Below are 17,019 nucleotides of genomic sequence, written 5' to 3' on the forward strand. Positions count from 1 at the left end.
CCATAATAAAATGTTGGTTTAATTTTCTTCCTCCACAATCTGCGCTAAAATTGTTGATCTACATTTCTTAAAAATGCCACTTTCCCTTGATTTGTGATGGTCCTGAAGAGCAATGCTTTACTGCTTCTGTTTCAATAACAGGTCTACAGCAATCTCTAGAGCCAATTTTTCAAATAATTATTTGCATTACAGAAAAAAAATCTGTCTGCTGCATTGTGTGTATGATTGTTTCTAAGCAACACAGCTGTTTCAGATCAAACATGAAATAGTCATCTCAGTAAAGGTTCAGTGCTTTTTCTCTGTACTTACTTATTCTGCATCATGTTCATTATAACCCAGTCGAAGGGATAGACATTCTTCCCAATGAGATTCTTGAACATGATGAATGTTTCCATCAGAAAGTCCTAAAATAAGAGGGAAAACATTTGAAAAGGCCACTCTTTCTGATAAAAAATGATACCATGTGGATGATGAAAACTCACTTGATTAATGACTAAATTCAAAAAGGTATCTCTTGTTTTATTGAATGAAAAAAAGTACAAACTACTGTTAAGGTAAACAGTACATTAATTCTGTGATATTGATATTATTTATTCCTTTCACAAAATCTACATAAGAAGTATTTATTTTTATTTTTTAAACTAAATAGTTAAGCAGTGTAATCAATCAATTCATTATATTATTCTGTGAAAGAGTACAGAAGATAAAATTCATCAAATTTAATTTTTTGCCAAAGGGGATCGAGCTCTCATTAATAAATATGTGGTTACGGATAAGCATGAAATCTTACAAAATGGACTTCATAGTACATACAATATAACACACCAATCAAAGAAGAATATAGGTATAGAATTGAGATCTGCCAAACATGTTTTGAAGATAAATGTTAAAACAAATTATTTGTATATGTAAAAAGGGAGAGGAAGAAAGCTTTAAAAATATTTCGTAAGTTAAAGTAATAATGCTTATTAACATTAGTCCTGGGGGAATTCTACAACTGTTAATGTGAAGCCATAGTAAAATTGCAGAAATCCCCTAAGACTGTAACATGTAATACTTTACAGAGCAGCAAAACTGCAAAAAGAGTCAGAAAGGGCTTATGCAACAGTTCCTCATCCCATAGAAGGTGCCATCTAGTCCAACTGAACTATTTATAGACTTTGTAGAATTGTCTGTTATTCTAGACTAAGGCTATTTCCTTTGCTGGAGTTTATATGGAATCTTGCCCAATGCCATCTCTTCAAAATTTCACATTTCTCCAACATAGAAAAAAATGATAGCCCTCTGTCTTTTCAGGCAAGACGGGGGTCTCCCATTCATCTGTCCATCCAACGTCTTAATGGACCTCCATCCTTATCTGAGTTGATCTTTCTTGCTCATTGTCCTGCTCATGAGTCCTGGTCCTGCATATATTATGGGAACGTTATTGCTTTCCCTAGAACTCTAGAATAGGTACATGTTCCCAGGATATACAGCTCTCCCTTGTTAATATTAAAGAATACTGCCACTGACCAGCCAGGGAATTTCTCACCTCCAAGAGCTCAAGGAGCTCCTAGGGATTCAGCTCATCAGAAAGGATGATTGCTTTCTTTCGAATGTCTAGTACAGGTTTCAGAAACAACCAGAGAAGGAAATATTTCACTTTTTTTTTAAATCTGATTAATCATAATTTGGTGCAGTGGCTATACAGACAAAGAGGCTCACAAAACATCAAATGGCACAGAATATATGTTTTACAGAAACATCAATAGGTGAGTAAAACAGATAATAGTAAAATCACTCTCCATAGCACATCAGTAATAGAAGCCTTTCTGACATTAAAAGAATTGACTTCCCAGACATTCAGACTTAGCAACTGCTTATAGTTAATATGAGATGCTACTGTTGCATAAAGCAAAATTAATTCTGGACAAAAACTTTACTAGTTCAGTAAATGTGTCCTCAGTTTAGTGATCAAACTGAATATTCACTGCTTGTTTTTCATATATAAGTTACACATTTTTAATGATCATACTGCATATTTTGCTGACTGGAATCATGCAGTATTTCTCTCATTAAACTGCATGTTTTTACTACATGAAATGGTTGATTTCCTTGTTGATCCTGTTTCATAGCTTAGTAACTGAGACTTCAGTGGGAGTTGTACTCATGTGAATGAGGGCAAATTTGAGCTCACTGAGTTTATCTTTTTGAATATTTTATGAGTGAAATACATACTTTCCTGGTTTCTAATAGCAGATTACATTTTGTATTTTATTAGTTCTGCTGGATGCTTCAGCTGTGGAGTTTTTGCACACTTTGCTGATCAAACTGCATGTGGCGGCAGATAAATTTTCAGGCATTTTGCTGATCAACTTGCACACTTTACTGACCATGAAGATGGTGTGATATCTGATTGTGCTAATTTGCCACACATTTAATCTATTGACATTTACATTTAATAATCCAGTTTTCACAGAAATACTTTAATTATCAACACACGTAGTTTATGGAATAGAATTTATGCCCTCTGAAGTTTACTTATTCATTATGAATTTATATCACTACTTTCTGGACAGTTTAGATTTTATACTTCTGATACAAAAAGTGTCAGGGGGTAACCGTGTTAATCTGTAACTTTAAAAATAACAAGCAGTCTTGTGGCACCTTATAGACTAACAAATATATAGTAGCGTGAGCTTTTGTGGGTAAAACCCACTTGATCAGATACAAAAAGTAGTTGATTTTGAATCTTAATGGTATGCATTATGAGCTCAAATCTGGATTTTATTTTTAATCACCAGCTCATGCTATTTTTCCTCAGAGACTTTTAAGGTAAGAAACTTTCAGTGATATTTTGAACCAGTACAAACTACTCCAATTATAAAAAAAGGCTAGAGAATCAAATTGTAGGAGCAAACCATGCATCTCTTCCTTTCATTCTAGCACAGCCTCTGGCATCTGCCCTCCTGCGAAGCCTACTGGATATGCCACTGGGGACAAGAAAAGGCTGAAGTCCTCCTGGTTGCTGACCCAGTAAGCTTTTCACTGACTGGGGCGGGGGGTGGGGGGGAGAAAGGGGGAAGAAATCAGCTGAGCTCCCAGATGGATGGATCCATTTGCAATCTTTCTATTCCTTTTAGCTAAGGGAAAGGGCAAATGGACAGTGTGTAGACAGACAAATAGGACATAAAAAAGATCAAGGTGAGGAAAGGGAATGAAGAGCAATTGAGTTCTCTGTCTTTTAAACACAGTGTTTAGCTGGGATTGGTGTGAAAAAAAAAATGAAGAGGCAATTTTCCTTGGTTCACCTAACTCTCCAGAAAGCCCAATAACCAAAGACCACTAGACGGTGGATTGCAGGATTTCAGAGTGACAGTTTCTGAACACAGAAAGAACAAAGGATACAGGAGAGGGAAGAGAACACTGACATTGCATGTCTGCTGTGTGATGGCCTCTTTCACTGCCTCACCTGACTGCTTCTATCAGTCAAACTATGTTTTTTCAGGGACACTTGAAGAGAGGGGACTGGGGCTGCTCTGTGGTATTCTCACTTTGTCCTAATAAATCTGAAACTCTGAAGTCAGGCAAAGAACAGAGAAGAGAATCCCCCTTTGCATCCCTCAGGCCTCCAACCATCACACACCATGTTGCACAAGCTTCTCCAGTAAATCCCCATGCTTAGCCAGATCATTTGTCACTCTCTAGTGAGCACATAAACATGGGAACTCAACATAAAGGGGATGCAGGGATGTTTTCATATAGTATGCAAGATTTTTTTTTAAAGAGTAAAATCTTCAAACTCCATTGGCTTTTCTGAGATAGGAAGCAAAGTGGCGGTCAAAGAAAGCCAAAGAGCAATTGCTTTAAACCATAAAGCAGCTATGAAAGTAATCTTTCACTCTCCCAATAGTGTTAGTTCAAAATCTGATTTTAGATGAAATACTTAAATCAGTTAGTAGATAATTAAACTTCCTGAAACTGAACCAGCAAACATACTTTGTGTTCTCCAGACATGGTCTATATGAATCTTCACATTTAATATCCCCACATCCCCCCTCACAAAATGGAGGGATGCAATTAGCATCTACGTGTCTCACGAGACATTTTGTTTACCATTGTCCACACACAGAGTTGCCAGATTCCGCTGACTTCCATGCATGTAGGTTTTTTCCTACCAGCATTATTAAAGTGACATGTATGTAAAGCAAGGGCATGTGAAGTGAGGTGTGTGCTGATTGCAAATATTGACTGTTAAGAGCCATGTCCATCCTCTGCATCCAATCAAAGTGCTGCCATGGTTCATAGGCACTCCCCACAAATTCTAGGCAGTCATGCGCAGTTAGCAAAACTACCATAACCCAGAAGACAACCTTGGCTACAACAATCTTGCAACCCACTGAGATGAAGAAGGGACACTCATGCAGCCCATTCACTAGCCTAGATTGCCCATTGCTGTCCTAACCCTTTCAACCGGGGTTCTCAAACAGAGACAGAAACTGAGGGAAGCAGTGGAGCACCTAAAGGACACAAATCAAGTGGCTGACTGAAGGAAGAGGCTTTCAGTGAATATGCATGTCAAAAGTATACTGCCTCTTCACAAATAAGGTGACAGCTACATAGTTTTTATTTAATGTTTGTACATAAGTGTGCACTGTGTTATCATATAACCCCTACATTCTTATAAGCCATATTTATAGGCACTTCTAGTTACATAGCATTGTATGTATATTTATTATTTTTTCATGCACAAGTCTTTTCTTATGTTGTATCAAATGTACACTATAGCGATATCAGGTGTCTGAGGCTCGGGTTCTAGGAAGTCAGGCCTGGTGGTTGGAGTAGTGGCCAAAGCCAGATGTACAGTAGGTCCTGGGCTCAGGACAGTGCTGAACTTGGGATTTGGGACAGGCAATGGGTCCAAACCAAGGTCAGTCAGTAGACAAGATAAATAAGTATCACAGATGGAGTCCAGATGCAGGCCAACCATCAAATAAGATGGCCAGAGTCCACAGAAAAGCCAAATGAATCCAGATATAGGCCCAAAGTTGAAACTGGGTTGGAGTGAGTCAGTGTCTGGAGGTGAGAATGTAATACAGGGCTGGCACAGGTCACTAAGGGTATGTCTACACTACCACCCTAGTTCGAACTAGAGTGGTTAATGTAGGCAACCGAAGTTGCAAATGAAGCCCAGGATTTGAATTTCCTGGGCTTCATTTGCATCTTGCTGGGCGCCGCCATTTTTAAATGTCCGCTAGTTCAGACTCCGTGCCTGCAGCTACACGCGGCACGGACTAGGTAGTTCGGATTAGACTTCCTATTCCGAACTACCGGTACACCTCGTTCCACAAGGAGTAATAGTAGTTCGGAATAGGAAGCCTAATCCGAACTACCTAGTCCGTGCCGCGTGTAGCCGCGGGCACGGAGTCCAAACTAGCGGACATTTAAAAATGGCGGCGCCCGGCAAGATGCAAATGAAGCCCGGGAAATTCAAATCCCGGGCTTCATTTGCAACTTCGGTTGCCTACATTAACCACCCTAGTTCGAACTAGGGTGGTGGTGTAGACATACCCTAACAGGGTTTGGGGAAGGTCAAACTAGAGCATGGACAAGGCTGGAGTACACTGCAACAATGGTCGGAAAATGCTGGGGCAGGAACAGGAGGTTGTAGGATCAAAGGAAGGTTGTAGGTTATAAGTCTAGGGAGTCTGTAATATCGCAAGGTAGCAGGAGAGCTCCTCTGTTGTTGCACAGTCAGTGAGATATATGTCTCCGAGGATCATTTCACTCAGGCTTGCTCAGGGGGTGGCTGCTGTAGCATGTATGAGGTCTGAAGCATACAGATTCTGTTGGAGAACAGGTTTGCATCACAAGATGGTATTTCCTTTCCTCATTCATGAGGTCTTGCCCCTCAATTTCCTAGCCCTGGTCTACAGTAGGGAGTTATTTCGAAATAACTCTTTTTATTTCAAAATAATAAGCCGAGTGTCCACGCTACCAAGCCTGTTATTTCAAAATAACAGGCTAGTTATTTTGAAATAACTCCTGCTTTCCACAAGCAATAACGCTTATTTTGAAACTTTTTTCAAAACGGTGTGGGTGCGGACACTTAGCTGCTGATATTTTGAAATAATTGGCCTCCAGAGGCCTCTCCCAGATGCACTTGTGGCCACTTTGGCCACACCTGACATCTCCAATTCTTCCCAGGAGCCATGTCAGACCCCAGTGCTTCCTCTGAGTCCTCCCACAGCTGCAAGCACTTCCACAGCACTCCTGGCCAGGGACGAAAGACAGTACCAGCCTGGACTGGTGTGGAGATCCTGGACCTCATCAAGGTCTGGGGTGAGGAGACCAACCTCCAGCATATCTGCACATGGAGGAGGAATGATGATATCTACAGACAAATGGCTGGCTGCTTGACTGAAAAAGGACACATGCAGACCCTCAACCAGGTCCGCATGAAAATCAAGGAGATGCAGGAGGCCTAAAACAAGGCCAGGGAGCAGCAAGGACACTCTGTGGTGGCTCCTCAGACCTTCCACTTTTACGAGTAGCTTGATGCCATCCTGATCACCTCCCGTCTCAGAATCGACTCCAGCCAGGACACACCTGGTATTAGCCTCCATGAGAGCAGGGTTGTGGAGTAGGAGGAAGAGGAACAGGCCAGCCAGGCCATCATGCCCATCAGCCAGGAGCTACTCCTTGTCTTGGAGCCATTCTCTTCCTCCTAGGCCTCAGATGATCCTGGTGAAGGTACTTCAGGTGAGTTATATAATTTTCCCTACGAACATGCAGGGGCAAAGGGCTGGGTGCTCCTTGCTCAGCCTTCTCGGCCTGGGGGGTTGCACAACAACCTGTACACGTCCAGGACACTCAGCCCAGTCCAGCCCCATGACACTTTCACATAGGAACTCCTCGGAACTTTGCAGAAGGTTCCTGGAGAGGTCTGCCTTACTACGGCTTCTGTGGGACACATTCCCACAACAAGCCACCACAAAGTAGGCTGGGGTTATGGAACCACACAACAGTGCCACACGTGGCAGGGGGCCTTGCCTACACTCTGGCAGCATCTACTCCAGGTCAAGTGCATGGGAACCTGCCATGAAAAGGAAGAGGAGGGGACCCCAGTAGTACTCTCTTTGGCAAGTGGCCTCTGCCACTCGCACACACCTTCCCGAACAAGTGCCCACCAGCAGAAGCAGGAGAAGTTCTCTGCCTGTGGGATGCTGCCAATGTTGGACCCGGCATGTGTGGAACACAGAAGGCAGCTGAGCTGCCCCATTCCCTCCTCGCACCCGCAGGCTCCTGGCCTGGCCAGCAACTTCCCATGCCTGCTTGTCGCTGGACGTTGGGTGAAGTGAGGCTCCCCTGGGATGTTCGTACTCCTGCACTGCCCTTGTCACTTTTCTTCACAGCGGGGCCAACTGCAAGCATGCTGTATCTACCACTCCCATGCCATCTTCAAGACTCCACAGAATCTGTAGGAGGAAGCGGACCTGGGAAGACCTGCTGCAGATTCAGATGGCCTGCCTCCAGTCTCTTGTCCGGGAGCTCAACAAGGAGTGCTGGAAGTGGGTTGCTGACCGAGAGGAATGGCAGGGTAATTGACAGCACTGGAAGGCCATCTGGGACCACCTGATGCACCAAGATGAGGCCATGTGCTCCTCCCCCACCTCTGTGATGGAGCACAAAGCTGTGTGCATGGACCAGGTCACCAGCCTCTTGCACCCTCCCCCCACTACCTGCCCCTGCTTCCCCAACTCCCTACCCCCACTCACCCCTTGACTTTCCCTCCTAGTCCCTATAGGTGCTTCCGGGGCTCCAGAACACATGGTAGTGGGACTTCTCGGGCAGCTGAAGGGTCCTGAGCTATTTGAAGCAGACGCCCATCCCAGCCCCATTCCTGAGACCTCCTCCTGCTTCCTATTCCCTCCCCCACTGCAGGATCTTTCCCCAGTCCCTTCTCTGTTGTATATACTCCTAATTAAAAAAAACAATTTTTTTTTCAAAAATAAAGGCTTTTTTTATTTGCTCTGCAGGGAAGGTGGGAAGGGAGGGCAGGAGAAGGAAGGGGTGGAGAAGGAAAGGAGCACAGAGGGACTGCAGCGGCCCCTTGTGGAGGGACCCAGGAAAGAATCTTACAGGTGGCATTGGCTGAAACTCTCTCTCAAGGCCTCCCAGATGAGTACAGCCAACTGATGTGCCCGCCATATGGCACTTACGTCCGGCTGCTTGTAAGCCCTGGGTGGTCATTCAGCCTCTGCCCTGCACCCCTGGCAGGAAAGTCTACCCCTTGCTCTCTGAGGGTATGTCTACACTACAAAGTTAATTCGAACTAACGGACGTTAGTTCGAATTAACTTTGATAGGCACTACACAAGTGCTCCGCTAGTTCGAACTTAATTCGAACTAACGGAGCACTTAGTTCGAACTAGGTAAACCTCATTCTACGAGGACTAAGCCTAGTTTGAACTTACTAGTTCGAATTAAGGGGTGTGTAGCCCCTTAATTCGAACTAGTGGGAGGCTAGCCCTCCCGAGCTTTCCCTGGTGGCCACTCTGGCCAACACCAGGGAAACTCTATTGCCCCCCTCCTGGCCCTGGACCACTTAAAGGAGCACGGGCTGGCTACGGTGCCCGTGCCAGGTGCAAGCCTGCCAGCACCCAGCCTGCAGACCCTGCACCTGGCACAGCTCGAGCCACCCACCCAATGCCCCCCAGCCCTCCCCCGGACCCAGCTGGTGGCTCCCAGGAGCTTGCCCGGGACCGCAAGAAGCGGGCACCCGCCTGGTCTAGTGCGGACATCGTGGACCTCATCCACGATCTCCGCACTAGGCGCAGGAAAGTGGCCGTCTAGGGCAGGAGAGCTGCCAGCCTGGCCAGCCAGGAGCAGGTGTGCATGAAAATCAAGGTGGTCCATTGAGACCCCCGACCCTGAGTCCTGAGCTTACAATGGCCATACTGGGTCAGACCAAAGGTCCATCTAGCCCAGTAGCCTGTCTGCCGACAGCGGCCAACCCTAGGGACCCTGGAGGGGATGGACTGAAGACAGTGACCAAGCCATTTGTCTCGTGCCATCCCTCTCCAGCCTTCCACAAACTTTGGACAGGGACACCACTCCTACCTCCTGGCTAATACCACTCCATGGACCCAACCTCCATCACTTTATCTAACTTCTCTTTAAACTCTGTTCTAGTTCTAGCCTTCACAGCCTCCTGCAGCAAGGAGTTCCACAGGTTGACTCTTTGCTTTGTGAAGAACAACTTTCTGTTATTAGTTTGAAGCCTGCTACCCATTCCTTTCCTTTGGTGTCCTCTAGTCCTTCTATTATGGGAACTAATGAAGAACTTTTCTTGATGCACCCTCTCCACCCCACTCGTGCTTTTATAGACCTCTATCGTAATCCCCCTCCATCTCCTCTTTTCTAAGCTGAAAAGTCCCAGTCTCTTTAGCCTCTCTTCATATGGGACCTGTTCCAAACCCCTCATCATTGTAGTTGCCCTCCCCTCTCCCACCCTCTCTCTTCCCCTCTCCCACCTCCTTTTCCCAGTCTCCCCCAGTTTTCTTCAATAAAGAGAGATTCTATTTTTGAACACAATTGTCCTTTATTTTGTACATCAGGAAGGGGGGCTAGGGAGGGGTAAGTGGAAGGAGGTGAGGGAGGAATGGGGTACGAGCCCCCGATGGGGAGGACTGGGGTGGTTCTGTGGGCTTCTTGGGGTGGAAGCTCTCCTGAAGCCCCTTGATTAACCCCCCCCCCCTCGGATGGCAGCCTGCGGCAAGTGCAGCCGGGCTGATGACCGAGTGCTGTGATGTGCCCAGTGTGGGCACTCAGGGCACTCCAAGCCAGGACTGCTTTGCAAGCGGGGAACCCCTGAGAACTGTTTATCCGGGATGGGGGTCGGGTCCCTTTAAGCACAGCCCTCGGCTAGCCTGAGGCAGCAGCTCCACACTCTAAGTCCTAATCTGATGCCCTGCCGGCACTGCTTCCAGCCATCCTTAACCTCAGTTCAGGGTCCACTCAGTGTGGACATGCTAGTTCGAATTAGCAAAATGCTAATTTGAACTAATTTTTTAGTCTAGATGCACTAGTTCGAATTAGCTTAGTTCGAATTAACTAATTCAAATTAAGTTAGTTCGAATTAGCGCTGTAGTGTAGACATACCTTGAGAGGTTGTGGAGCGCACAGCAGGCCATAGGGGATGTGGTACTTGATCATGTCCAAGTGGGTGATGAGACTCTGGAATCTCCCCTTTAGGTGGCCAAAGGCACATTTCACAACCATGCAGCACCTGCTCAGCCTAGTGTTGAAGTTCTCCTTAGTGGGGTCCAGACTGCCTGAGTAGAGCTTCATCAATCAGGAGAGCAAAGGGTAGGCTGTGTCGCTCAGGATGCAGACTGGCATGTCCACATCCCCAACCCTGATAGTGTGGTGGAGGAAAAGAGTGCCAGTGTATAACAGGCAGGAGTTCAGGAAGATGCGGGTATTGTGTGCCTTCCCCAACCAGCCAACATTAATGTCCATGAACCATCCCTTGTGGTCCACTAGGGACTGTGGCACCATAGAGAAGAACCCCTTTCTGTTTATATAATCTGAGGCACGGTGATCGGGATTCAGGATGGGGATGTGAGTGCTGCCTATGGCCCTCCTGCAGTTGGGGAAGCCCATAGTGGCAAAGCCATCCACGATGTTGACGTTTCCCAGAGCGATGATCCTCCACAGCAAGATGTTATTAATGGCCTTGACTACCTGCAGGACCACGGCCCCAACTGTGGATTTCCTCATGCAGAAATGGTTCCCCATAGAGCAGTAGATGTCCCGTGTGGCAAACTTCCACAAGGCGATGGCAATGAGCTTCTATAGGGGGATGGCGTGTCTGTTGCGGGTGTCCTGTCACCTGAGGGCTGGGGAGAGCCACTCGCAGAGCTCCAGGAAGGTGGCCTTCTGCATGCAGAAGTTCTGGACCCACTGCTGGTCGTCCCACCAGGGTCCCACCTGTTGGAACTGGTCTCTCTCCACCAGAAGTGGAATTCCATCATGTGCAGGGGATTCAGGGTCATTTGCAGAAGCAGAAGTGCCAGAACCTGAGTGAAGAGGTCCTCCAGTTTGGGTTGCTTGTCACTTAGCAGCATGTGGGCAATGTGGATGAATTGTGCCACGAAGCACAGCACAAGGCCCATGAGCCTGGCACTGCTTTGCAGTAGCTCTGGTTCCAAACTGTGAATGCTGCAGTGTCCGCAAGGGCAACCAGAGCACACTGCACAAGTCTGGTGTCCCATGAAGGCAGTGGAGGAGTGGTGTGAGGACGCGGCTATAAAAAGGAGCCCCTATGAGCATGTCTCAGCTAGCCTAAACAAACAGCTATAGGAAGTGTCCACCCACCAGGTATCCTCCCTAGAATGCTTCTGGGAGCTTTAAATCCTATGCAGGCTCCAATCAGTGTGGATGTGCTATTTCAAAATAATTCTGAGCTATCTCGATGCTGCCTTATAGTATGAATGCTCTATTTCAAAATTATTATTTTGGGAGTTATTATTTTGAAATAAGTTATTTCAAAATCATTTCCTAGTGCAGACTCACCCGTACTGATCTTACTTTCTTTCTCTATCTAATACCTTCCATGCTCTCCTTCCCTTTCTTCATCTAACTGTAGATTCCTTCTCTTTTGCCCCCATTCAACATCCAGTGCTCCTGCCTCTCTCTCCCCTTGCTACTTCCATCTGTCTGCTTTTAACTGAGCTGTACCTGGAATTCAGAGGAGAAGCTGCTGCTGGGCATACACATTCAGCTGTTTGGCTGTTACAGGAATACAAAGAACAAATAGCTAAGCACACACCACCTATATACAGCTAAGCAGAGCAGGGTTGACAGCAGCAGCAGCAGCAGCTTCTCTTTGAAGGCTTGCTATAAGATAGCAAAAGGTAGGCAGAGGAGAAGGGGGAAAGGTGAAGAAACTGGATGGTAATGGATTTTATTTATATGTTTGCTTGATACACAAACATAATACACTTAACACTGAAAAATGTATATGACACTGTAGTGAGCAGGGGTAGCCACTCACTGACCTTGAGGGGGAAGAACCCCTCTCTGAGCCTGAGTGGGCTGACCTGGGTCCTGTCCCGTTAACTCCACAGAGGCCAAAGAGCAGGGCAGACAGCATAAAAGCCCAGCCCAGGAGCTTAGTAAGGCCCCTGCCACCCTGCCTAGGGAACTGTGTTTGTCTGTCTGCCTGCCTGCCTGCACTGCCCTGCCCTGAACCAGGGCCTGAGCCTTAATAACTGGAACTGTGTTTGATTGCTGACCCGCTCTGAACCAGGGCCTGGGCCGTATTAACTTTGGGACTGTGTTTGTTTGCCTGCCACACCCTGAAACAGGGCCTAGGTGTTAATAACTAGAACTGTGCTAGTTTGATGGCCTGCTCTGGACCAGGGCTGGGCCGTACTGACTATGGAACTGCATTTGCTTTGTTGCCCTTCCCTGCCCCAAGGCCTGGGGCCTTATTGACTGGGGGTCTGTGTTAGCATTGCTGCCTGCCCTGCCCTCAGGCCCCGTGGTTTGAAAGGAGCTACTGGACCTTTACTTACAGGCCTGAGCCTGTCAGGGGCCCAGACTAAGCCAGGTCAGGGCCCAGGTCAGGGGCCCAGGACTAAGCCAGCCAGTTTACAGACACTAATAACAGAAATCAGCCTTTTTAAACTTTCTCCAAGGCATCCAGAATTTTACAGAAATTATAGTCTCTAGCTGTATCACATCAAGTGAACACCTCACCATGGAGCTACTCTCTTTATTGGATTAATACTTAATACACTGTTTAAAAAAAAATCCATAAAAAAGCAAAATATAAGGTCAATAATGTACTCCAGGCTGTGTATCAGTCAGACAAAATATGTACAACTTGACTATGTAAAGGAAACACATCCATTGCCCTTGTTTACCTAGCAATGCATGACCACCTAGAATTATGAGCCAGCGTGCTTGGCCTATTGATGACTGTTTAAATCGTTAAGTTCTCTTGGGTGAAGTGAAAGGATATTTGAAAATGGCATCTCTCATAGCTAAATACTAACATGGAAACTTTTGCTAGCCTGAAAAAATGCAGGTGAGATCCCCACCTCATTTAGAGTCTCACCACTGACAGCTACTATTTTCAGGTGGCGAGTTACGTGTGTCCTTGGTGCCCAGGCACCAGAAATATTCCTGGACCAGGGGCCCTGTTCCACCAAAGTTCAGAGCTGAGTCTCTTCCCCAGCCCTGCCTGCTGTCTCTACATGATCCTGCTCTGCATACCCCCTCTCCCATCCTTGCCTCCTGCTCCCAGGCAATTTGAAATTGCTTGGTTCATTCTCCCACCGCCCCCACAGGCAGTGCAGCAGAGTTCAGACACACATGCAGGTAGCAGTGCGGAGCCAGTGACCAGAAGCCTACAATCTCATCCCCAACCCCTTCCCCTCCCAAACTCCCTCACAGAACCTACACTTCTCACCCCACCCAACATCCTCACTCCCTAATCCAGGCCTGTACCTAGCACCCAGATTCCATCCCAGAACCTGAACCCTCACCCCTCCTACACCCAAACTCCCTCCCAGAGCTTGGATTCCCTCCTGCACCTCAATTTTCTGCCCCAGCCCATAGCCTGCACCCAGTACCGAAACTCCATCCCAGAGATTACTCTACCATTCTCTGTATTGACACATACTATTAGAAATTATCTCTGTATGCAGATAAACTGTGATCAAGTCACCTCTTCATCTTTTGTAATCCCAACACTCCAAAGCATGAGGCTGAGGGCCCTGACAGAAAAACTGCCAAAGCCTTGAGCTAGAAGAGGGGGAAAGAACCAGGAGTTCTAAGAACTTGGAACATGGGAAAGGCAAAAAGGGCACCCAGCACCAGGGTTCCCTCCATGGTGCAAGCCGGGGCCAGAGCCATGTAGAGGGTGGCTGCTCCTCCAGAGGCCCCAGCTAGGGCCAGAGCCCAAGCCGCATGTGTAGCTGTGTGGCAGGGGGCAGCTGCTCCAGGGGCCTTGGCTGGAGTGGGAGTTAATCATTGGAGGTTGGAGCATCTCTGCCTGTGGCATGCCAGGCTCCACAGAGCGGAACAGATTTTAAGTAAGAAAATTTTATTTTATTTTATAGGAATACCTATAATTGTTTTAAAATGTTTATTTTAATGATAACATTTATTGTTTTAGTTGCTTTATTGTTGACAAATAGGGTTGCCAGATGGTTTAACCAAAAATACTGAACACTGCACCCAAAAAAACTCAGCACACTGGGAAAAAAATTCTGTTGAGGGGGGGAAAGGAGGGGAGAGGGAGAGACCAAAGTTGTTGAGCGCAAAAAAAAAAGAGGGGGGGACCCCCTGACAGAAGTTAAGCAACAATAACAACAACAACAAAATTAAAAATTAAAAAATCAGCATGGCCCCTTTATGAAGAGGCTTTCTTGCCAGCGGCCATTTTGTTTTCTGTTTCAGCCACAAACCCAAGGTTGTGAGTTCAATCCTTGACGGGACCATTTAGGGAGCTGGGGAAAATCAGGGATGGTACTTGGTCCTGCTGTAAGGGCAGGAGACTGGACTCGATGACCTCTTAAGGTCCCTTCCAGTTCTATGAGATGGTATATCTCCATATATTATATATTATTATTATTAAGTCAAGCCCCTGCAGAATCAGGTAAGCAGGGGGCATAGGGAGGGGGAAGGGGTGTCCGGTATTTTCTGAATTTTTTTTACTGGGCAGGAGGCAAAAATACCAGACTGTCCGGGTCAATATCAGACACCTGGCAACTCTACTGAGAAAGGGATTTAGGGTGTTTATTTTGGGTTTCTCTTTTTATTTTCACTTATTTTATGTTTAATATTAATCATTTAAGGGGAAAAAAAGTAACCTTTGTGAAAGCATCAGGACACTTGAAGAGTTAACTAACAATGTTAAGGCTGTCCATAAATGCTTGCTGCCAGATAAAGAGTAGCTGTCAGTTTTGCAACCTTGAATAAAATATTTTAATGGGTTTTTAGTGGAATTTTTAAAAAGCTGATTTATTTTATATATATATATATGGATTTTTTTTGAAAATTTGAGGTTACTATGTTTATTACAAGAAACTAAATATTTTAAACTTTCTTGACTTACCTTTTACTAACTGAAGTTTTAAACTTTTTTATTTTTAAAATGATTTTAGACTTTCAAAGAGTTTTAGGAGGCACGTGTGTAAATTGTAAGTTATGAACAAAGGACTCATTTAAGTTGCTTACATTTCTAAACTGCTATTCATTTTTATATTTAAGCTTTGACCAAGGTGTTTTCCCCCCTAGCAGAGATCTTTTGGCCTGGGCTTTGATAACTTCTGTATTTTAGCAATCTTTAGTTCCATCTTTCCCTTCCTGTTTCAGCCATCTGATCTTAACTAAATGTTGTATAGTTAAACCTGCTACAATCATCACAATTAATTATTTAGAGGCTCATTTGTTAGGAAGCACCCAATTCCTTCAGAATGACTGTAAGGCCTCCCGTGTTGTGTGTGTTGACAAATCACATAGTGTAGGGGTGGTCAATAGGCAGATTGCAGGACAAAGAGCCAAGAAGTACATTGGCACTTCGGGTCAGCCACCATAGTAAAGACGTGTGGGTGGAAGCGCTGATTTAACAGCTCATTTTATTCTTTGTGACTGGGAAAGGGCTGTTTTAGTATTCTTTCTTCCATAACATGATTAGATAGATAGATAGATAGATAGATAGATAGATAGATAGATAGATAGATAGATAGATAGATAGATAGATAGATAGATAGATAGATAGATAGATTGATTTGTGGTGGGTGCCACAGTGGCATATATCCGAACTAGCGCATATGACCTCAATATTGGTGCACAAGACAAAACTCAGTCCGCTTGTGGACAGAAAATCTTAGAGGGAACACTGCTCAGCACTTATGATGCCATGGTATGCATTTCTCTTTATATGAAATCTAAGCTTTGCTATTGTGTGATCTATCTTAATATTTGTTTTAAAAGAATAAAAGATATCTGAGTTAGATGTAAAGAAGTTCTCAAGAGTTCATTCTGAACATAACCAATACAAATACCATTTTTAATTATAGGAACATGATTTTTCCCTCTCACTAGCAAGCAACTTGAATGTTTTCCTTTGAACAGAAAATGACACAATTTAAATAATAAAATACTACTAGCCATGTAAAAAACGAAAAAGCACTGATTTATTATTGCACTTTGAGTTACGTACTGTAATTTCATGCTAGTATTTTGAACTGATAACTCTATTAGGTACTGTGCACATTAAAATACTAATCAGTTTATTCATTGTCATTACCATGCCATTAATTTGCTATTTTCTCTTTTCACCAGAGGAATTATGATCCATTACTACTACACATTCAATTGTATAATTTAATGTTAATTTAACTTCTAATTATTTACCATTAACATATTACAAATTTAACATGTTACTATATTATCATACATATTACTCCCTAGCAGCATAAATAATCATTTACAGATCAACAGTTGTATCACATTCTTAAGAAGTTACATTTTAGTTCAAGGCAAAACAAAGTATGTCAAAACTGACAGAAACATGTGTATTAGCATTTTTGCTAGTTTATAAGAAATTTTGGAAATCTATAATGGTGGGAGAAAGCTGAATGAAGTTTTCTTAAAAAAAAAAATCTAAGATAAAAAATTTAGAGCAGAGTAAATTCTGATATAAAATCTAAGATCATATTCACCAGAACTATGTATGAGGTCAAGACACAAGAGAGAATATGGGAAAAGAAGGGGATTGCTGAGTGAATGACATAACAGTGGTAAAAGCAAGAGAGTTCGCTAATTCTTCTAACTAGTGATTACAATTTGATGTTGCATTGTAAAGCCAGTCTTCTTGCATTTAACACCTCTTTTTTACATCAAAACCTGAGTATGCAACAAGTCCAGCCCACTTAATTAACCTCATTAGCACTGATCCTACAATTGAGAAGTATCTTCTCCCCCACTTCTTTTTCTTTCTTTTCCCCTTTCTTCTTTA

At 44.5% G+C, this 17,019-nt stretch overlaps 1 protein-coding gene across 2 annotated transcripts in view; it reads right to left on the reverse strand.

Annotated features, from left to right (window-relative positions):
• The window catches only part of DOCK1 (dedicator of cytokinesis 1), a 572,428-nt gene that overhangs the window by 214,390 nt on the left and 341,019 nt on the right, over positions 1-17,019 (reverse strand). For both annotated transcript variants that reach the window (XM_075935276.1, XM_075935277.1), the window contains exon 29: positions 310-404. In XM_075935276.1, coding sequence (XP_075791391.1) covers positions 310-404 — 95 coding nt within the window. The remainder of the gene's footprint in view (positions 1-309; positions 405-17,019) is intronic.

The sequence above is a fragment of the Pelodiscus sinensis genome, chromosome 8 (genome assembly GCF_049634645.1).
Source record: "Pelodiscus sinensis isolate JC-2024 chromosome 8, ASM4963464v1, whole genome shotgun sequence".
NCBI classification, from domain to species: Eukaryota; Metazoa; Chordata; order Testudines; family Trionychidae; genus Pelodiscus; species Pelodiscus sinensis.